The following is a 22,383-nucleotide window of genomic DNA, read 5'->3' on the forward strand; positions in this document are numbered from 1 at the left end:
AATTGGGTAAGAGTTATTCCATACGTTGTATAATTTGCATTCAAAAAGGTCCTTTGTATAATTTTGATAACTCCGATATGTGACAGAGATACGTACATACGTCTTAATTCTTGCATACTATAGGGCGTTTTAAACGGTGGACCCTATATACAGATTGCTTTACTCAACTAACCCCAAAACACGAATGTAAAAATGTATTTATCGGCGTATCTATGCAGAATATTAATTTTTTGTTTAAAATATTTTTGGACTTGAATAAAATTACATTCAGAAAGGTTCTATTTTATGAAAATTGATATCTCTTATATTTACAAAGACGAATGAATTTTTACGTTCACGTCCTAGGACGAATCGAGTGAAACGCCCTGTATATAATATATCAAGTTGATTCCTTCCTCTGAGCAATATCACTATAAAACCTGATATTCTGGTAAGTATACTTCCTCAATGGGTTAAAAGCGTACGATTCGAGTCTCTCTCAAGGGTCTAAAGAAACAAAGGCTCGTGTCAGCGAGCAGCCTTCAACTTCCGTTTGTCTTCTTTCTATTCCATTGTTGCTTTCGAGGAATCAGTAGTGTCGAGGGCACTTGGACTTGGTTTGGTGGCTCGACCCAGGACCAACGAGGAATTAGAGACGAGTGAAGATCAGTGAAAACGTTAATTACCATGGAGAAATCATTAATTATGTCGTTGTCGCACCTTCTCCTAGTGCATTCTTTCACAGCGAGCTTAACTATGCGAAAAACTCCCACGCGCATACACTAGTACTTGAGAATTCTCTGGCAAGATCACGAACTTGCCATTATTACCCACGTTTTCTTTCCTCTTTGTTGTTTCTCGCCGAAACAAACCGAAACTGTACGCACGAGCCGTTTCATTCTGTCATTTCCAAAGTCTCATCGGATAGCTATATACATTAAATATGGCCGCAGCACGAATGTATATCCTGATATTATCTCCGGGCAAAAGCAGCGAGAAAGTAGTTGTACTGACAGTTTATTGTCCTAGGCGGAACGATTATGCAAGAAAATACAGATTTTCTGGATTGGTACTTTGACTTTATTATATTTACACACATACACGGGAGTATAGGAGACATAGGGGATCTAGAGTAGGCTTCGGGCATGACCGATTGTTACAGTAACACAGAAAGGTTAGGATGCATAACGAGAGTGGAACAGTTAGACGCGCGTGTATCGGACGACTTTTTCATCGAACCGTTAGCTGACGGAGACTCTGAAGGTGGTTGCTGCGACGGGCACGACTAACCAGAAACTACTTGTAAAGGTCACGTATTGATAAAGGGCAACGCAAATCGAGGAATGCGATTATTATTCGTATAGATATGACCATGATATTTAGCAAGTCGACCTCCCTGTGAAAGTATCGACTCGTCCGTTTTGTGCAATACAGCTAGCAAATAAACGCCGTAGTATCCCGATTATCTCGCTTCTATTGTGGAGAGCATACCTATACCTATTGCCCACAGCGATTGCTTCGAAACACCAGCTAAAACTGCTTCAATTTCAATTTAAATAGAGGAACGAACGATTACGATTCCGAATGAGAGACAGAGAGAGAGATACGGATTGATTACCCCCTCCCGTTCAGTGTTCGGACCTATCCGAGGAGACTCGGTGATCCTCGGCTGAGCGTCGACTATACTCGATCGCGCTCGGTTGGTCCTTCGGCTCCTTCCCTTCGCTACTTTCGAAAATCGTCCGCGCCGCTCTTCCTCTTCTCGTTCGAGGCTAGTCGGCTAGTCGTTAGTGTGTCGGTCTCGCGACCCACGACCCGCGCCAATCGTCGATAGTGTTGATTCGTTTCTCCGAAACCAGCATGTTCGCAAAACGCGTATAACACTGTTTACGATACATTTCTAATAATCGGATATTAACCACATTAGTGTCTCATGCGACGATTGACCTGCATAGTGCAAAGTTTTTGTGCGACATGACAACTTGGATACAATACCAGTTGGATTAGAATCCGATCAAAGGTACATTTTGTCTCTTTCTCCACTTATAAGATTCTGTTTCCATCTTGCAGAGTTATTCCCTTCTCCCGTGGTAGGCATATGCTCGTGTACTCGCTTAAGAATGTAGTTCGCGAATGTAAAGTGCAGTGAAAGGAAAAGACGTATGTGGTGTACCTGTAATTTGTACGAAGTAGTGACACGCGGGGGAAATTCGCATTGGCCACTTGGGATTCCATAAGGTCATTCGGTGACCTTTAACCCTCTTGAACGGAGAACTTCTCGGCATTTTTCCAAGGGTTACGAGAGAAAGAGAAAGAGAGAGAGAGAGAGAGAGAGGAGGAAGGGAATTTATGGCTCGGTGACATTTTCGGCGCCATATGTGGTATTTTCCATGAGAAAGAAGCTCGGTTACGTATGTATTCTACCTACTTTTCTATCATGCACGGCACGTTATCGTCGTTCCAGCAAACCTGCTTTCAAGATATACAACGATACAGCGCGTGTAGCGTTGCTCATGAAAATCACTTGCCAGGTAAGCAACGATTCTTCCTCGTCAATGAAATTCATCGCTCGATAAAAGGGAAAAAAGTCGGAAGGAGCAGCAACGTTACTGATATCTGCGCGCGATCATTTTGCTTGAAACGAGGCGAATTATCATAAGGAAAATGTGCGGAAGTAGCAGCTCGTGAATCGCACGGCGAAAGTTTTAGATATCTCTCACGTTCAAAATTCTGTTTCCTCCCAACTTTCGGAAAAAACTTGGCAACTTTTGTCCTTACGTAAGCGCGTTACTCTACTTTTGCTTTTCACCGCGAAAGAGGTTAGAAAAGACTTTTGGAAGGATCACTTCTGTCCGCCATTGCGCAATCTTCCTTAGGCGGGAGAGAGAAAAAGTTTATCGCGAAAACCGAGAGAAGGCGCCTCTCATTAATGCCAGACATGTATTTCGTGACCGGTGATGCAACGATCCTAGTTTTCGAGAGTATCGCCGCTCATTTTTAATCTTAAATACGCGAGGTAGATTCGCAAACTCTAACCTTGCGTCGTCGGTATATGATAAAAGTATACTTTAGTGGAAATTGGGAGTGGGATCGGTATCCCAGTGTGTTTTTTTCGAGTCATTGAAATGCCGAAGACCGTAGAAGGATGTGAATCCCGAACAATCGTGAAAGCAAGGTAAGGCGCGGCGAGGCGAAGTGAGGCGAGGCGGACCAGGGCGAGAGAGTTGCGTTTACATTTTGCGATCGCGCGTGGGTGGGGAGGGGATAAAGCCGCTTGTTCGATTGTGTCTCGTAGAAAGTAAACAGAAATCCAATTAAAGTCATCTAATTGTCGAAAATAAAGGAGAGTAGCTACGGAGGCCATTTTCTGCATCGCGGAATTAATCTCGCAGAAATTATTGAGCCATCAGGAAAATATTTGGCGAGAAAGTTGGTCCTGTCCTGACCTGTCGCGATTGTTCTCCCGGCGCGGCGGTATAAGTAAGTTATGGTAACGTAGTACACACGCGCGCGACGAGCGTCATTAACATATCTGCGGATGATTCACTGTTGGAAGAATTCCTACGCGAGTGTCTACCGGGTTTTTAATCCTTTTTAACGTGCTCCAGTCTCCTCTCTTCTTTATCTCCTTTTTTTAAATAACTCGTGGCGCGAAATTTTCAATCCCGTTATTATTCCGTTCTCACGGGCTCGTGGAGCATGTCATCTCTCGCGGAGAGAGATCCATTTCCATTTGCATATTTTACGCTTGCAAAACAGTCTCGCTTGCGTTCGCGCCATCTCATCCAGATCCTTTCCGGCGTTTGCTCCAAGTTGGCAGGAAAACGGAAAATCCAGCGAAGCTTTCCCTTTCCCTTGACAAGATCTAACCTCCCACGAATCCTCGGAGGTCACTTCCCTCCCGAGCGCAGTCGAGTCGGGCCGAGCTTGGCCGAAGGCAGCGCCACTCCGAACATCGGAGCTTGCTAGAACCACTCCGGTTCGTTATGTAAAATTCTATATAGTACGCGTAGGTGCCGGAGCTAGGGCTTTTTGGAGAGCGTGACGGAACGTTCGTTGCACGGTTCATCGTCCGCGAATATTACGCTTCAGCAATTCTCCTCTGTTCGCATCGCCAACGGGAAGAACTCTTCTCGACAATATCCATCGGAAATTCTGTATATACGATACGCGTTGGCGAATCGCGCGTTGGCGTTGCAGAATTCGCGTAGGACGATTCCAGAAGAAACGGAGAACGTTGCTCGCGGTCCATCCCACACATATAACTCAAGCGCCGATAGTTCCATTGGAGTTTCGTTCAATTGCTGGAAAACCGCAGCAAACCAATTGTCCGTTAACGGTAATTTTTTACCGTTTCGCGACGGAATCGATTGTCATGCACATTGGCGATTTTCATGCGCTTGCATACGAATTGAGAGACGAAGCGAGGCGGAACTTGCCTTTCTAATTAAGAAACTGCTATTGCTGGACCTTGTGGCTCATCCGTGAAAGCCTTTAGCGTTTGGCAAACCGGTACCCTCGCGCAGCAGCAGTATCAATACCAACGACACCATTACAAAAAGGAAGCGAACGAGTTTCCTTAAAATAATTAATTCGATTCCACTCCCATTCTGAAATTTTCAATAATTTTTCACTATTTCCGAGATATTTTTAGTAATTATTTACTTCTATAGGACAATTTTTTTATGCGTTACAAATGAATGATGGTGTAAGGCTATAGAGAGGCAATATTATCATCACCACGAATACCATTCGAAAAAGAAAGCGAACCAGTTTCCTCGGACCTTAAATCAAATCCACTCGCATCCTCGTAACTCGTATCAATTTTTGACCATTTTTGCAATTTTCGTAAAAACCTTCAATTCTTCCCTTAGGCAATGTTAAACGTTTTGGCGAATAATGGCAAACCAGTATTATCTCGTTGCAGTATTGTCAACATCATCGACACCATTTCAAAAAAGAAGCGAGCGAGTTTCCTCCGACGTGAAATTAAAACAAATCGCATCCTCGTAATTTCTATTCGTTTGTGACAATTTTTACAAATATTTTCAAAACCTCTTTACTCTTCTTTCATAAAACGGTAAACGTTTTGCGGATGATGGCAAACTATTACTCTCGCGTAGTAAAATTGTCAATACTACTGACACTATTTGAAAAAGGAAGTAAACGAGTTTCCTCCGACATGACATCGACAAATCCATTCGCGTCCTCACAATTTCTATCAATTTTTAACAATCATTACAATACTTCTAAAATCCTTTATCGTGTTTTGACGAATATTGACAAATAGATACAATCACGCTACAGAATTGACAATATATTACCGATACTACTCCAGCAAAAAAAACGAACGAGTTATCTCCGACATAAAAGCAAATCCATATGCATCCTCACAATTTATAACAACTTTTGACAATTTCTGCAATATTCTTAAAAACCTTTTGCCCCTGTCTTAGAAAACGTTAACCGTTTTGGTAAATGATGGCAAACCGGTATTATCCACGCTACGGAATTGTCAACACCACCGACACTATTTGAAAAACGAAACGAACGAGTTTCCTCTGACATAAAATCAAATCCATCTGCATCCTCACAGTTTATATAAACTTTTGACAATTTCTGCAATATTCTTAAAAACCTTTTGCCCCTGTCTCAGAAAAAGGTTAACCGTTTTGTTAAATGATAACAAAGCGGTACTATCCACGCTAAAGAATTGTCAACACCACCGACACAATTTGAAAAAGGAAACGAACGAGTTTGCTCCGACATAAAATCAAATCCATCTGCATCCTCGCAATTTCCATCAGTTTTTGACAAATACTGCAATATTTTCAAAAACCTTTTACCTCTGTCTCAGAAAACACTAAACGTTTTGGCGAATGATGTCAAACCGGTACTATCCACACTGCGGAATTGTCAACAGCACCGACACCATTCCAGGAAGGAAACGGACGAGTTTTCTTGGTCGTAAAGTCAGATCTAGTCGCATGCAGATACATTCCCATAGCTCCTATAATTTTTTCCAATTTCTGCAATACCAAAAAAAACTTTTTAGTCTTCTCCCGACTACAGCGAATGATGGCAAACCGGTACTCGCGCACGCGCAGTGGTATTATCAGCGTCACCGGCACCATTCCAGGAAGCGAACGAGTTTCTTCGTTCGTGTAATCAGAGATCTAGTTTCATGCACATAGATCCAATAGGAATTTTTGTCAATTCCTGCAATACCCCCGAAAACTTTTTACTCCTCGCTCTCGCGAGTAGAATCGATACCAATTGGAGCGGCACGATTGCATCGTGGATCGCCGATTAATTAATTGCCCGCTGTTCGAAAGACCGGTAAACATCCAGGGGAGGGGGAAGGGATCCGTTACCAACTTTCTTCCCCCTCTCCTTTGCCTTATAAGACATATATAGCTAAAAGCTAAGAAACTCGGAAAATTTTCGTTTCTCGCGATAATTCGATATATCGAAGTCTACTTGTACCCATAAAGCGACTTTCATAAAAGGGCTTCTCATCCTCGCTCACAGGGCACATGACAGGTTTCGCCACATCACTTTCAGCCGATAACAGTTCCTCTCGAGGAACCGTTATTACAAGCTCGCATCATTCGCCTATCCTTATCCCGACAGAAGGAAATTTTGCAATCTTTTCATTATAAAATTCAGCAATACTGCTGATTAATAAATTTAGCAATTTTGAAAGTGCTACTTTGACCCAGTAGCAACAATATCATACAATTAAAATAGCTTTGTTTCCTTTCAGAATCGAGATAAGTATTTGCTAATTTTACAACGAAGAAAATTTCTAAATTAAACGAAGGAATCACTCGGTTCTAAATAAATATTTAATTGGCAAGTACAAAATGTTAATTTAATGAATCATGACTCATCCGAATTAAGAACATTTGGGATTAATTGAAGATGCTAATTATCGTTCGAGGAAGTTAAAGCATAAGTTGTATTTATTTCAGAAAATTATTTTCTTAATTAATAATAATTTTATAATTCTTTCCGTGAGAAAGCAGGTGGAGGGGGGGAGAAGTCGAGTACGAGGCTAAAGACACATCACTTTCAGCTGATTACAATTTCTCACGAGGAACCGTTATTACAATCTCGCCTATCCCAATCTTCACCGAAGTAAAATTTAAGAGGTTTCGATAGAATCCAAACAACGCTTTTTAGTGATTTTAGCGAATCGAAAGTGGGCCGTTTTGTTCCATCATGAAAAATATTCACCATTCAAATGGATTATTGCCTATTAGGAATAAGAAGACATCGAAGACACGAATCACTTTCGGATGATTAAAATAGTTCACAAGGAACCGTTATGATAATCTCGTATTATTTACCGGTTTCTATCCCAATTAAAGCAAATTTTGCAAGGTTCTCATCGAATCCACGCAAGACCATGATAACGCACCTATATTCTCAATGTGGGTTATTTTGTCCCACAATGAAAAACAGGATCCTTATATAAATTTCAAGAAGTCAAAGGTCAAACAATTCTAAAAAACTCACTTCGTTCCAACCAATTACAATGTTTCAACAGAAAAACCTTTATTAAAACCTCGCCCAACTTTTTCCGAATCAACTTCACGAAAATTCCAGTAAAATCCAAAGGAAGAACGAGTAATTTTCTTAAACGTTAAAAATAGGACATTTCGTCCCACGGTTAAAGTATAAACCATGCAAAACAAAACTGTATAATAATCGCAAATTTGCTAAATTGGTACATTTTGTCCCAGCAGGAGGAAAAGTATCGTGACTAAAACGTCTTATGCATTTCAGGAAGGTGGAGGGGATAGGAGTCCGAGGCTGAAGATGAGCGAGTTGGAGCGTGGAGAAAGTAGGGCGCGGACAGGTGTCCCAGAGAAGAAGAAGAAGCAGCAACAGCAGCTCGAATGGGCCATCTTGGGCCAAATTCAGCATGACGAGCATAGCTGTCGTCCCGGCTAACCTAGCATCAACCATGTACCACGTGCAGCAGCAACCCACTCGCAACGTCGCCCTGGCCAAAGTGAGTCCCTGCAGCAGCATGACCGAAACAAACCCAAGTGGACTTTCTCGCCCGTGCAGCGACCAAAACACCGAATCGAGATGGCCTCGCAGATGAAACACCATTGTGTACTACTTTTCCTCTCCAACATTTCTCTCCCGTTGCGTTTCCGAAGGACATCCGCTAACATCTTTCAGCACACCGCAATTACACCCGATTTCCTCCGCGTTGCTTCACTCGACAGCACGCTGCCAACTCCATTTTGCAATTTTGCATGAAAAAAAAATCAATCCGCTAGTTATCTCATCCATAAATTCTTCTCGGTTTCCTGCTAATGTTGCTGGGTTTTTTTTGCAGAGTTATGAGTACCCTCCGAGCAAAGGGAAAAAGTCGTGGAGCGTCAGGCTTGGTTTGTCAGGAAGACAGCAGAAGTTGTCGGAGGATGGAAGCTCGGAGAGTGGAGTTGCTGATTTTCGAGCCAATGGGAGTTTACTGTCCAGGCAGATGATGCATGGAGAACCGTGGCTTTATGGTACCGTGAGATCCCCCAGTAATGGTCTTTACGATGGGAGGATCACCGAACCCTCCTCTGCACTGCTCGTGGTCTGCTCGTGTCCAGAGTTCATGGGTGGTACCACTAGAAGACTGGGAACGTGTCCCAATTGTGGTACTCGAAGACTTCTGGGACTCACCATGGGTGGTACCTGCAGGCTACCAATGCCTCCTTCGAGATCCAGACCGAGTCTTGCAGGTGAGTCTCTTGGTTTTGGTGGGGGTTTCACTTGGGACTATGAGTTAAATAACGCGCTGTTTTTTAGGTATTCTGCGTCCTTCCACCGACGATCCTTATGACTTGATGCGTCGTAGTAGGCTGGGAGAGGCTAGGTCCAGAGCTAGAAGCACCTCTCCCCAATCTATCAGAGCCTTGAACAGTTTTCCCAGGCTCGAGTGGGTCGAGAAGGTCCCGGAGGTCGGTAGGGAAGCTGATCGGTGGAAACGACTCGTGAATAACAACAGGAGCATCCTCGAGTGCGACGTTAATCCTTACACGTTGCTGAAGAAGAGCAAGGAGGACGACTCCAGCGACGAATTGTCGGATAACGCTCTCGAGCTGGAGGACAGGAAAGCCAGATCCAATCTGTTCGATCCGTCCAAAGTGAAGTCCATCGAGAGAATACCAAATGGGAGCGCGTTCGCTGCCATTGGTGGACAGAGAATCAGGGTATTCAACGATCCAAGGCCGAAAACCAGGAGCGACGACGAGGATGAGGATCGTAACGTGATGGAAGACGAGTTTCCAGTCACGAGAATCCCTATACCAAAGATCTCGCCGAAAAGGCCACCTAGGAGGTTGAAAGAGGTTGGTCAGAGCTTGAAGAGTATCCTGAAGAGAGGCAAGGTCCTCGAGAGCAAGAGGAGGAAAAACGTTCACTTTAACGTCGACAACGTGATATTTGCTCCTGAGAAACCTGCCTCGAAATTCTCATGCGTCTCTGTTTCTTCGAACAACTTTGAAAGTTACGAAGAAGCCGATAAAGAAACAGAGCCGAGGGTACAGGAAACGGAAGTGAGAAAGGATGTGGCTATTAGCGCACCGAGCGCTAATGCCGAGGCGAGGCAAGACAGGGAACCGATACGCACGCACAGGATGCGCCACAATTTCATCACGATTCCAAACATCAAGGAACCCAAGCTGTCCTGCAGGAACGCAGAAGTGAAACCAGAGAAAACTCTGAAAAACCACGCCATTAAGCTGGATTCGAGTAAAATCTCCACTGAAGATACAGGTAAAAGCGAGGAGAAAAAAATTGACGAGGAGAATATTCAGAAACTCAAATCGAAAGTTCCGTTCTCCAGCAAAATTGCTGTGGACGAGAAGGATCTAATTTTGAAATCCGAAGGTGAGTATGATTTAGCGTGGCTTCTCACGGTGATCGAGGAAAGTGTAAGAATTCGGCTCGCCTGGACGAGCGATTGGAGTCGGGTGCGTTTAATCGAGAGCGAGCGATTTGTGCAGACCTAGTTGCCAGTCCTCCGAAGTGGAACAGACGCTGGAAAAACTATTGAATTTCCTCGCGGCGAGAAATTGCACGAACGAAAGGCGAGCAGCAGCTCTTACACTTTCACCGATCGCCAAAGATGCTAATGTGTAACTAGTGCGAATCTAGTTGAATCCTCGCTCGCCTGCAGTACGAGGGGAGTGGGTAAAAATGAAAAATTACAGGTACCATTGTCTCTCTTGCAGAAAATCGACGGAAATCTCTTTTGATACGAAGCCAGAGCGAGAGGAGCTTGGGCAAGAAGCCTCGAGCGTCGGCTGGCACCGTTCTCTTTGCCGATACCATGAGGCTCAATCTGACTAGGAGAGCGAAAGATGACGAGCCACGGTGCAACGGTGAAAACTCGAGGATTATCGAAGATGAGGAGAAAAGCTTAGTGGCTGTAGAGGCGAGTGGCAAGTCGAGCGAGACCATTGAAACGAATCTCGCTGGTATCGAGGAGAACGACGATGCTGCAAAGAAGAGTGAGCCATCGAATCTCGAGGAGAGACCAGCCAGGTATTTCCAGAGAATGAGACCCACCAGCTGGTCTCCACCACCTGGCAGACAAAAACACTCGAGAAAGAACGAGGCTGCTCGAACCGTGCTGAAAATTCAGCAGCCAATCGTTGGAGGCATCAAAATTCTTCAGGACGAATCGTCCTGCGCCCTTGTATCCTCCGAGTCCACCGAGGCTTCCAGAGTCGAGATCAAGGACGAGAGCACGTGCTCGAGGAACGTCTGCAAAATCACGGTGAGTCCGAGGGAGACGACGACACCGATGGTTCACAGACTGCAAGTAGGCGTTGCGCCGACTTCGATCATGATCAATTCAGTGGACGTCGAACCGATGGTCGACAACAAAGTTACCATTAGCGTAGGTGGCGCCGGTCAGGACACCGTTTGTAATCCTACCGTCATCTCCGTCAGCTCGAGTTCACCAACGATGAACCATCTGGAGAGCAAAACCACTGATAACAGGACCCTCGTGATTCTCGACAATAACAGCTCGAATATCGTTCTGCCGAGCGAGTTTCAGAAGAAACGTGCTAGGCTTGAAATTCAAATGAACCGGCAAAATCAGGAGGATCGACAGGATCTCGAGGAGGAGGAGGTGGAGGAGGAGGTGAAGCCGGTCTCGGTGATAAAATGTAAGAGCCGATTGGATCGTGAAAGTTTGCCCTCGATCGTATCGGGTTTCAGCCGTGTATCGTCCAAGGAGGCGATCATCTCGAAGATCCTGGAGGACTCGTTGAGAAAGGCCAAGGACAACGGGGAGATCGTGGACGAGGGTAGTGGGGAGGCTATTCTCAGGATTCTGAAGCAGAGCTTGCTGAAGAGTAGCAAGGAGTATGAAAGCTCCGAATCCACTATCGAAGCCAATTACTCGAGTAAATCGTCGAGCTTGACGTCGGAAGCTGATTTCAATTCTGGTAATCTCTTCTTCGACGAGAATCTCTACGAGATGATAAAGGAACCGATTTACGAGGAGATCCCCGAAGATCCTCCACTTCCACCTCTACCAACCTGTCCACCTCCTACGAATCACCACTATGACAAGAGCTTCTTTGGTGATGGAGAAATTTATTACTATGCTAAACGCAACAACAATACTTTGGAATCGTATAATGATATTTTTGCCAAACCCTTCCTCTCGCCAGATCTTGGTAAGAAAATGTCGTCCAGCGAGGAGGAAAATATCACCACAAAATTCGAGCTGCTAAATTTCCTCATTGACTCAAAGTCCAAAAAGGGCTTGGATGATGACGAGGATGACGAAGAGGATGAAGAGGACGAGGAAGAGGAGGAAGAAGAGGAGGAGGAACGAGTTAATGCTGAGAGAGACTTGGAGGCTCTTTACGAGCAAAAGGAGATCAGTCTTGGGGATCTTAGCTCGAAAAGCTCGCAAATATCAAATATTTCTGATAGCAGCGAGGAATGCAATATTATTCTCACCAGTTCTCCCGAACTGCTCAAGGTCAGTGTCGGTAGTTTCTTTTTTTTTGTGAGAATGATTTATCGTTACGACTCAATTTATATTGATGTTTCAGACAAGAACAGTGGACATAGAGAGAACGGATAGTGGAGTTGGCTCTGAGAGCAGCCACGCCAGCAGCACTCGTGGTGCTACGAGGCGTTGGAGAACCGGATCACCGCCGACTGGAAATATTCGCGCTGGAATTCCACAGGCGACCTCCCGTGACACGAAACTCTGCGAAGATTGCGAGCAACGCCTCGATCCCCTTATTACCGACAGGTATAGCAACCATGCACCGTATTATATAAAATTTCTCTTTTCTCTTTATTCACATTGGGATCTCTCTTGTTTTCTCCATAGTGGTGTCGTTTACGCCCCATTCGTCTGCAGAAAGTGCTCGAAGAAAAGAGCGGAGCGCAAAGAAATCATCACGGAAATTGTGGAAACTGAGCAAAAATATGGCAGGGATCTGCAAATCATCCTCGACGAGTTTCACCGACCAATGCTTAAAGCTGGACTTTTAAATTCTGAGCAACTTTCGGCCGTTTTCCTCAACGTTCAAGAACTACTCGAGCATAACGCGACTCTCGCTGAAAAGCTCAAGGATGCCGTTGAAATAGCTCTAGTATGAGATCTTATCTAGCTTCCGGCTTCTCGTGTGATTCTTTAATTCTTATCGATTTATCTTTTTTAGGAATCCGGTGATGAGGATCTACTGACAGTAGACGTCGGCAGTATCTTTCTCGAATCGGAAAGGATGTTGCACGCTTTTGAGAGTTACTGCACGCGCCAAGGCACCGCCAGCTTATTGCTGCAGAACTTGGAAAAGGAAAAGGAACTCTTGAGAATTTTTCTTAAGGTATCCCAAATGGAGAATACTGTTTTGCGCAGGATGAATCTAAACTCCTTTCTCATGGTAGCGTTTTTGATTTTACGTAACCTTTACTATCAATTTCTAAGACTGAAGGTTTTCATTTTTGTTCTTCACAAACGCAGGTACCCGTGCAAAGAGTCACAAAATATCCTTTGCTTCTTGCGAGACTCTTAAAAGCGACGCCTTCCGTCAGACCAGATATTCAAGAGGCAAAGACAAGACTGAAACAGGCTCAAACTAACATTGAATTACATCTGGAACACATGAATGCAGTAAATATAATATTTTTATTCGCAGGGAGAATGGTTTTATTGTTCATTTACTTTTATTTCTATTGCATCGTAGGAAGCTAAGGACATTACTTCGACTAAATTATGGAGAAGAATATCGATTATACAAAATGGCAGAAGATCCATCGGAGAGCAGGACATGGTGAATATCAAATTGAGAAAGGTACGTGATTCTGTTTGCATATTGTTTTCTAACGCATTTCGGAAATGTTGTGGATAAATTATTTTACATATAGATGGCCGTTGAGATACTTGAATGGGCTCATGAGGAGGCAAGATTTATCTTAGAGGGTAGGCTCCTAATCGCCCAGCCGACTGACAATAATTGGCGACGTGGTAGAACTATCAAGCTTTCCCCAGTGACAGCGATGCTGGTCACCAATGGCAAGGTAAAATGTTGAAAATTTAAAAAAAATAATATTTTCGTGTACTTATGAAACTAATTTTCACAGTCCAACATCGATTATCACGACTTCAACGACGAGTCGTTGTTTTCTAAACATATCGGTGTCAAGGAGGCTACTCTTCTTCTGGTAAAAGAAAAGATTGGCCGATATTCTTTACTTCGAGTAAGTATAAAAACTAATCTTCTCCAAAATATCCAAGAGAGCGGTTCTTTCAATTATTAATTAACTTATGTAGGAACCTCTTTATCTCGACAAATGCATCGTGTGCTGCGAAGCTGATTTTGAGGATTATTTTGAAATTCAAGAACTGTCCTCAAAGGAAACATTTATAATAAAGGTACGAGACTCGTTATTGAAAATAATATGGATGAATCAAAAGTATGACGATGCACTGATTTGTTTTCAGGCAGAGGATGGTACCAGAACAAAAAGGTGGTGTAAAATTCTGCAAGCTCACGCACAATCATTGGGCGCCTGGCGCAAACGTCGCGGAGCTCTACCAAACATTATGATTTGCAGCGTTGCAAGAAGCTAAGAAGAGGAATGTTCTTGAAGCTCTATCAAAGTGATATGAAATAATAATTCTCACCGATGATCTCCGAGAGAGCCTTTTGTGATTACGAACAATTATGCCTTTAACCACGGGGTTTGCTTATTTTCTATATATTTATACTTCCTATTCTGTTAACGGGGAGACTGTTGCGAAGCGCAACCTTTATCCATGCGATATTACTTCCCTTCAATTCCTAATTGCGAAAATGTAGGCGTTACCGTGTGCATATAATAAGCAAAATGTATGTACTATAGTATTATTTAATTATTAGAAATTAATCGATGCCTTTAAGAGAAAATTGTGGGGTAGCTGTGATATATGCGTATACATGCGCTGATGCATATCAGCAATTGCCACGATCCGTGCAATAATTTATTATGATGCGCCAGCAAGTTTTAAATTGCATCGATGATCTTTTCAATTTCTCACCATCATCATTGTTATCTGGTCATCGTCATTATTATTAATAATGCATGCATACACAAACACATTATTATTATTATTAATAATACTGCTGCAGATGCAAATATGATAGACGAAGGCATCAAAGGTAATGCATTACATTTAATTATTCGAGCGAGAACTGTAATAGCTTTCATATGGATTGTATGTATATTGTAGTATAATAGGGATATTTAAGAACTAAGCCAAATGCATAAACACTTTATATCTCGTACATGCGTGTATGCCCATGTGGTTAATTTTTGTAAATAATAAACATATATTTGCACATGTTCACATATTTATAGAATTTTAAGGAGAAATCAACACACACAAATCTCTCACTTTTGCTAGAAATTAAGTGACAGTGAGTGGTAGTTTTGTCTTTTCTTATAATAGGTTTTATTTAACATTTTAAACACGAAAGCTTTTGCACTTTATGACAAAAATCAAAACTATCTAGTCGCGATAATCACTAATCGTAACTTCATCAAGGTATTTATCGTGTAAAAGACGTCGCGAAGCACGATAATCGTAAGTTTGAAGTTCCGTATGCTTTTGCAATAGAAATTCATACGCTGTAGCAATCTTATCAACATCGCTTACTGACAGTTGGGTAGGTTTAAGTGTTGGATCAATGTCAGCGATTTTGCACAACGTTTCACCCATTTCTTTACGACAATATAAAGGAAAAAGCGTCCTGCAACACAATTATTATAAATTATTACAATAAAGACCTATATATAAATTATAATGATCGGCCAAAAATATTTCAAATTTCTCTTACTCGATGCATCGTATACAATATTTTTGGCGGAAGGAAAAGACGTGCCTTGTTATTAATTCAAAAAAGTCGAAGCTATGCTTAGTTTGTGGTGTCATAAGAGGTACAAAACTAACTACTCCTACATCCACGTCTGGCTTGGGGACAAACACTCTTCCTACAAAGAAATTTTCCAGTTTAATCAGTATCTTTGCTCACGTTAACTTTTTTATGTATAAATCTGTTTACCAGGTATAGTGAATTGATGATTTGGAAAAGTCCAGGCTTGAGCCATTACAGATAATCTGCATCTTTGAACTCCATATTCTGGAGCTACTAATCTTTCAGCTACTTCCTTTTGAAAGGTTAATGTCATTTTAGACCTACCTAGGCTCCAAGGACCTTTATGTTCTGAAATTGCTTTCAACCATTTTATTATAAGATGAGTGGATACGCTGAATGGTAAATTACCAATGATAAAAATTCTTGGCCTTTTATCATTCCAATCTTCTGCTATTTCTTTTGGAAACAATGCATCCATTTGAACTTTTAGGATATCATTTATAATTATATCTATTTTGGAGCCTGTAAGCTCAAATGCTTCTTGCAACATATTTAAAGTTGGTAGAAATCTGTGGTCTTTTTCTACAAGAATAAGTTTTTTAGGATTTTGCCTCATGATAGAGCGGGTTAAAGCACCTGGTCCAGGTCCGACCTCTAAGACGTACGATCCTGTCAGATCTCCTGCTTTCTTAACAATTTTATCAGTTATTCTTTCATTTAGAAGGAAGTTTTGAGAAAGACTTTTCCTAGCTGATAGCTTGTGTGTTCTAATTATATCTGCAATCGTAGGTAAAGGAGGCAATCTTAATGCTGCCATTTTAGTGGTACTTGCAGACATAGCGTGACTTATAGAAAATGCTTATATAATTCTAATTTTTTTGAAATGGAATTTTTTCAGGCTCGTCAAAATCATCCAGAAATATCTCTTGTTTCATAGAATATATGGTATAAGCGTAAATACCAACAACAGTAAGACCTATAACAGAGGCTACTTTCAAATTAGATCTTCTCCAATTCTTTAATTTTATTGCTCTTTCCAGATTAATTTGTTCAGCACGTTTCATATAACTTAATTGCATATAGTTTAATTTCGGTGCATCTTGCTCCAAATTAATTTTACGTAAGCGCTGTTCATCTCCCATTGCACAATTATATCTACACTTTAAAACTTGTAAACAGTTGCAACATGCGATTTTTGAGGTTACGTCACTGAAAAAATACATAGTATATGGTAAATATGTAAATTGGTGATTTATTGTAGAATCCAAGAGTAAAAATAATGAAGAACTATTAATACATATAGTCTAAATGCATAGTTAATGAAGAAGATATTTCTACATTATAGAATTGTGTTACTTACAAGAAATACGTAGCGTTAGCGCTTTTAGTACAAAGTTCCGAATGGCGGACTGCAAATCAATGAAAATTGATGGAAATTCATTTTTTTATCTAGCTAATAGATAAACATAATTCTTAATTAATCAGCTTCTATTAGATATCTAGTGTGAATTATTAAAATTTGTAGAGGATATTACAGATTTCTTTAAAAGATAATATATAATAACGATGCGACTATAACCACTGTATCGAGTGAATGGAGTGAATCATATGTAGGTATATTATATGTGTTAATAGCTGGCTGGCAGTTGGCACTCAGCTGACAGTAGCAAAGGCAAGTGTACTATATTGCTAACTGTTAAAAGTTGAATTATTTATATATTATTAAAAACATTTCATTATTGAACAGTGATTACTTATTTATTGGTGTTCATGACCAGCTACGTGGGTGTGTAACATATACGTAATATTACGTATTAAGTGGACGAGTATTATATTATACCGATTATAAAAGAGTTCGACTTTTCTATACCTACATACATATATATATCTTACGTCTCCTCTTATACCTAGCTTTACTGACAATACAATTTTCTTATGTACGTAATTTTTATCTGAATGGTGATAACTTACATAAAGTTTTGAGCATATTGAACAAGCATAAAATATTTTTTATGAAACAATGGCTTTATTCGGTAAAGCTGGACAAACTATCAAAGGTTTATTGACAGGTAGTTTAAAGTTATATTCTAAAAGAAATCATTGCTCGGATAACATTTTGACCGAACGCATTCAACTCTCCAGGGACTTTTTTTTTCGTCAGGTAAATGAATTTTATTTTTATTATATACAAACAAAGAGTCGTCGCAAATTAAAAAATTCTATTTATTAGTTGTTTGATCCTGTGTCCAGTACTTACACTTATCTGCTAGCTGATATAAATCTGACAGAGGCTGTTATAATAGATCCAGTTCTGGAATGGGCCGAACGTGACAGAGAAATTATTCAAGATTTAGGCTTGAATTTGAAATATGCTTGTGAGTCGTGGAAATTTGTATTTCAACTAATTAATTAATATTTTATATTTGAATAGGAGCTACTTTTATCGTCGTTATATCGATATCGGAATTTGGGGCATTTAGTAATTTTGGTATTTGTGGCTCTTAATAATCGGTATACGGTTACTGCCACTTTGGAAATTCATCCGCAGCCCCCGCAACTTCTCCGCATCGCTCAACCGCTTTAATTCACATACTCCCAGCATTAATTTACTTTAGATTCCAACAGTATAATTCATTTATGGCTAAAACGAATCCCGGGATTCTTTTGTCAGGATTATATGCTTTAGTTTCGCTTATGAGGCTAATTAAAATTACAATTCTGATAATATACGGAATAAGAGAATGGAGCTTTGCATGTGTGTTTGAAAACTAAAATTGTTTTACTGAATAAATTTTATTTTTTTTTTTATATTTTTTTAAGTGACGATTGTCTGTTCTGCATAGGTATTAATGAATTTAAGATTTGAACTGCGATTTTGATAAAATATGGAATAAAAAATGAAGTTTCCATATCATTTAATTACTGGTTTCAATAACGACACAACATATATTTCAGCATTTCGAGATTTTAACAAGTAAAAAATTATTACTTTCACATACAATTGAGTTAAATTATCAAAATAATTAAATGGTGTAGTTCTTGTAATAGTATTTGTACCAATGTTACAACATTTGATCGTATATTAACTGAACCTGATTTTAACGAATGTTTAATATCTTTTTCAATCACTTATGCATACTAAAGAGTGGCACAATCGTTGTTAAGCGAGTTTTAGAAGACTCTTTGGCGCCAATTTTACTTAATAGTAAAATATATAAAATTATATTGTTACAGAGGTTTAACTCAAATCAATGTATTTTTAAGTTTTTTTCTGTGATTACAGCAAATGAACGCTGTATGTTTAAAAAATTAATATTCTGTTTCTGCATAAATTAGTTTATTTATCTATTATCAAGTTAACAGTTTTCAAAGTTCTTTTTTACTAAAATTAAAATCTGAAGGCTATAGTTTGACAGTGTGCATAATAATACATAGAATAAAAAACGAGGATTCCACTGAAAAAGTAACATCCGTTTACTGGAAAAGTATTGTTTGTTTTTTCTTTGCAGTAAACACGCACGTACACGCCGATCACGTGACAGGATCAGGTCGACTAAAATCACTGTTAGCTGGATGTAAATCGATGATATCGCGTAGCAGTCAAGCCAAAGCAGATATTTTACTAGATCCCAACGACTCGGTTCGATTCGGTAGACACGAGCTCTTAGTTTTACCGACGCCTGGACACACCGAAGGTAAGTATTACTAAGGACGTCCATTGTTTCGTTTCAACCAGCATGTTTACATTTTTACCATCATAACAAGTACCAACCGTCTCCCGTGCGAGGGGAACAAAGTTCTATTCTCAAAAGTTGCCATTCACCATGTTTCCCATTAAAAAGCTTTCTCGTGAAAAATATTGCATGTTTCAAAATTCCAATTAAAAATAGAAAATAATCCCATGATATATATATATATATATGTATAGTATACATTGATGACTCTTTCATCCGGAGAATAATCTTTCCTCGCAAGGAGAAATTATTCGGTCTAATTTTATACTCGGCTGCTCTAATTAATTATTTTTTTTAAAGGCTGCGTCACTTACGTTTGCCACGAGCAAGGAATCGCTTTTACCGGCGACGCGCTGCTAATTCGAGGCTGCGGCAGAACAGATTTCCAGGTTTTCTCCAGACACTTCCATTAGAGCCAATTTCAACCTCGAATCGTGCCAACTTTCTCGCTCTCTTCGCTTTGAAAAATTATAATCCGTGGAAGGAGTGCAATTTTATCAGAAAAATTATCTGTATTATAAAATATCCATTTTTTCTTCTTTCTTTCCTATTTACTACGACGACTTTGAAATCTGGCTCGACATGGCTGACGACAGCAAGTTTCAGCATGACTAGAGGCGAATACTAATAAAAATCCGATGGTCCGATCTTTCCAGGGTGGATCTGCAGAGACTCTGTACAAATCCGTTCACTCGATGATCCTCGCTCTACCGTCAAATTACCGATTATATCCAGCCCACGATTACAATGGCAGAACTGTGACTACCGTTGCTGAAGAGAGTCACTTTAATCCACGATTGTCCAAGTCCCTCGAGGAGTTCATCGTTATCATGAATTCTCTCAATCTGCCGTATCCAAAAATGATAGGTCAGTGCATATATACATATATATTTCTGCATGGTAATAACAAAATGTGAATAAAAAAAACAGAAGTAACACGATTCTCAAATTTTTATTTATTTTTACACATTAATATATTTTTGCAGACCAAGCTGTTCCAGCTAATAGGGTTTGTGGCCTCTACGAAGTTCAGCAGGAAAAGGAGAAGCGTTGAAAGCAACAGTCAGGCCTGAAAATTTGGTCACACTTTTTCATCAGACCTCGCTTCCAATCTCATGCTCCAGGATTTATGCTTATATGGAAATAAAATTATGGGGATTCTTTTTTTTATATTCGTTACACATACATTTATATTTGTATGCATATAATTTTCATTTCTCACATTTTTCTCTCCTAGGAGATCCTCTTTAAGGATTATGTTGCTTTAAGCCGTTCACGTGGTAAATTTCAATAGTGACCAAGTGCGAAAATGCGGCAGGCTCAGAGTTTATTACGGTATAAGTATATCTACGACACAATGTGCAACACTACTACGAGTGCACTTTAGACTCTTACTCTTTCCTTGGATAAGAAGGAGACTCGCTAGCGCTGACTCCTAATGAGACAGGAAAGATGAGGAAGAGAGAGAGAGAGAGAGAGAGAGAGAGAGGGGGGGGGGGGGGTGGGGAAGACCCTTGATATTCCTGCTTTCAATTTTATCGAATTCTCCGCTGTTTGCCAAGCTGGATGCGACTTGGCAATAAAGCGGGGCATGCGATAAGAAGTACTCGGAATACATTAGAGCCCCGGGCAATTTAATAAATGCGGACTACGCTAAGATGCTAAGCTAAGTAATCGACCAATTGAGAAACAGTGGAAGAAAAAGAAGATTTTTTTCTTTCTTATGATCAATGTAATTAATTATACGATAAAATCTGCTAAATTAGCGCGTGAGAATGAATTTTCATGTTAGAAATGAAAAGACGCAAAAGTGTGATGGTGGGGGCAGTGTATATGAGTATGCGGAGTGCTAGCTGTAAATCGAGTTGTCGAAATTGGCTTCGACCAGGCTACGCTATGCTTCTCCGTGCTGTGTCGAAACTAGGGGTGAAGAGACCCCCATGGTGTGGTGCCGCTTTCTGCTGCATAGCTGAGGGTTGAAATCGATACCGTTTCCACGGTAACCAGTGGAGACGGTGCTTGACACACGAACCAACCTACGGGCCAAGGCTACTTACTCATGCGTTTTCATGCTCTTTCCAAAACAGATAAGAAAGACCACTTCTTTCTAAAGATCCAACATTCTCGCTCTTTTACACCCTCCCTCCTCCCCCTCCTTTTTTCCCGCTCGGCAACGCCATATATGACGCTAACCCTACTTTTGCCACGCTTCAAACAACTCTAGAAACTTTAATCCTCCTGAAAAATCTTTCCACGAATTCCTTGACAAACTTCCTTTTTAAGATTCTCATTTTGTTATGTATATATTTATACTGAGGAACTATCATCGATATTCCGACTTATTTTCAATTCGTTTGTATTGACGAGGTTAGAACAAGTGGTGACAACAATAGCAGGTTAGATTCATGTGTATGGAAACGAACTATATTTTATATCGTGCATGAGCTATATTGATCATTTTTTATTTATTCCCTCTCCCTCCCCCTTCCCCTCTTTACCTTTACCTTTATTATTCACCTCGTTGATGCAGGTGAATCGTTACTGAATTAAAGATGGCGTGTTTTTTACAGTGACGAGAAGTAGCTCGAAATACACGACATAGGCCGTAGGCGATGGTCCGTGCCACAATGACTTTTTCTACTGGCGTGAAGCTGCTGAAGGTTGACAGACGGACGACAGTTACTTTTTGACTACTAACACCTATTACGTAGCAATAGCTCTCTACTACTCCATTCAATTATCCCAGTGTAGCATCGTTTGACAAAAACATTAGGTATCTTCGTGAGCCAATTACTCTTTATGGATTGGTGTATTGATTAAATAAATACGACAGGAATCTGAGCGCAAAAAGTAATTTTAGCTGTAACAGTTCATTAATTTCAATGAATCCATGAATGAGTTTCTCATTCAATATATATATTATAAAGCTAGCTGGCTCGATAGAGTATCCACAGGTTGCTGATTTTCTAATGGACTTGGATGGCTTCCCTCCTACCTCTTTTACACTTAATGCATATATAGATATACTACACTATAGTATAATGGCTGTTAAAGGTGTGAGAGGTTAGCTGGCAGCATCATTAGTAGTGCATCGCTAATGGCAATGGCACGTCTTTTTAATAAATCCACGACAGGAGGCAATGGAAGCGCAAGGCGCGCACGTCAGGCAAAAAACTACTTCCGCCTCTATTTATCCATCTAATGTACACTTGAGGCGCTCGAGTTCATCCACCCCGTTCCAATTCTGCCTTGGTACGGGTAAA

At 40.7% G+C, this 22,383-nt stretch overlaps 3 protein-coding genes across 5 annotated transcripts; 2 read left to right on the forward strand and 1 right to left on the reverse strand.

Annotated features, from left to right (window-relative positions):
* The first annotated feature begins 1,709 nt into the window (after positions 1 to 1,709).
* RhoGEF64C (Rho guanine nucleotide exchange factor at 64C) lies at positions 1,710 to 14,683 on the forward strand. Of its 2 annotated transcripts, none has more exons than XM_066732571.1 (14): positions 1,710 to 1,999; positions 7,771 to 7,999; positions 8,336 to 8,729; positions 8,797 to 9,879; positions 10,224 to 11,995; positions 12,069 to 12,274; positions 12,356 to 12,620; positions 12,690 to 12,911; positions 12,992 to 13,141; positions 13,215 to 13,322; positions 13,396 to 13,548; positions 13,612 to 13,728; positions 13,802 to 13,903; positions 13,973 to 14,683. In XM_066732571.1, the coding sequence occupies exons 2-14, from the start codon at positions 7,910 to 7,912 to the stop codon at positions 14,099 to 14,101; spliced, it is 4,791 nt and encodes a 1,596-aa protein (XP_066588668.1). In that variant the 5' UTR covers positions 1,710 to 1,999; positions 7,771 to 7,909; the 3' UTR covers positions 14,102 to 14,683. The 2 variants fall into 2 exon arrangements, with proteins under 2 accessions (XP_066588668.1, XP_066588669.1); XM_066732572.1 differs by lacking the exon at positions 1,710 to 1,999 and adding an exon at positions 2,019 to 2,510.
* Positions 14,684 to 14,816: 133 nt separating this feature from the next.
* On the reverse strand, positions 14,817 to 16,365 carry mtTFB1 (mitochondrial transcription factor B1). 2 transcript variants are annotated; one of them, XM_066732574.1, is made up of 3 exons: positions 15,573 to 16,365; positions 15,393 to 15,501; positions 14,817 to 15,260 (listed from the first exon to the last, which is right to left on the reverse strand). In XM_066732574.1, exons 1-3 carry the CDS (start codon positions 16,222 to 16,224, stop codon positions 15,020 to 15,022), a joined length of 1,002 nt encoding a protein of 333 aa, XP_066588671.1. In that variant the 5' UTR covers positions 16,225 to 16,365; the 3' UTR covers positions 14,817 to 15,019. The 2 variants fall into 2 exon arrangements, with proteins under 2 accessions (XP_066588671.1, XP_066588670.1); XM_066732573.1 differs by having other exon boundaries at positions 15,348 to 15,501.
* Positions 16,366 to 16,749: 384 nt separating this feature from the next.
* Positions 16,750 to 20,543, forward strand: LOC136776756 (persulfide dioxygenase ETHE1, mitochondrial). Its single transcript, XM_066732575.1, has 6 exons — positions 16,750 to 17,547; positions 17,617 to 17,761; positions 18,896 to 19,081; positions 19,421 to 19,509; positions 19,777 to 19,987; positions 20,107 to 20,543. The coding sequence occupies exons 1-6, from the start codon at positions 17,407 to 17,409 to the stop codon at positions 20,172 to 20,174; spliced, it is 840 nt and encodes a 279-aa protein (XP_066588672.1). The 5' UTR covers positions 16,750 to 17,406; the 3' UTR covers positions 20,175 to 20,543.
* Positions 20,544 to 22,383: the final 1,840 nt, after the last annotated feature.

This window comes from Prorops nasuta, unplaced genomic scaffold (genome assembly GCF_024137725.1).
Source record: "Prorops nasuta isolate Cenicafe-Biocafe unplaced genomic scaffold, Cenicafe_Pnas_1.2 PNAS00010, whole genome shotgun sequence".
In the NCBI taxonomy this organism is placed as follows: Eukaryota; Metazoa; Arthropoda; class Insecta; order Hymenoptera; family Bethylidae; genus Prorops; species Prorops nasuta.

Coding starts and splice junctions, on each gene's coding strand:
- RhoGEF64C (XM_066732571.1), top strand. CDS start 7,910: ATGACGAGCATAGCTGTCGTCCCGGCTAACCTAGCATCAACCATGTAC. Junction 12,621..12,689: donor ATGCCGTTGAAATAGCTCTA/GTATGAGATCTT, acceptor TATCTTTTTTAG/GAATCCGGTGATGAGGATCT. Junction 13,904..13,972: donor AGGAAACATTTATAATAAAG/GTACGAGACTCG, acceptor ATTTGTTTTCAG/GCAGAGGATGGTACCAGAAC.
- mtTFB1 (XM_066732573.1), bottom strand. CDS start 16,224: ATGTCTGCAAGTACCACTAAAATGGCAGCATTAAGATTGCCTCCTTTA. Junction 15,502..15,572: donor TCATCAATTCACTATACCTG/GTAAACAGATTT, acceptor ATTTCTTTGTAG/GAAGAGTGTTTGTCCCCAAG. Junction 15,261..15,347: donor TATTGTATACGATGCATCGA/GTAAGAGAAATT, acceptor ATTGTGTTGCAG/GACGCTTTTTCCTTTATATT.
- LOC136776756 (XM_066732575.1), top strand. CDS start 17,407: ATGGCTTTATTCGGTAAAGCTGGACAAACTATCAAAGGTTTATTGACA. Junction 19,510..19,776: donor GCGGCAGAACAGATTTCCAG/GTTTTCTCCAGA, acceptor CGATCTTTCCAG/GGTGGATCTGCAGAGACTCT. Junction 19,988..20,106: donor GCCGTATCCAAAAATGATAG/GTCAGTGCATAT, acceptor ATATTTTTGCAG/ACCAAGCTGTTCCAGCTAAT.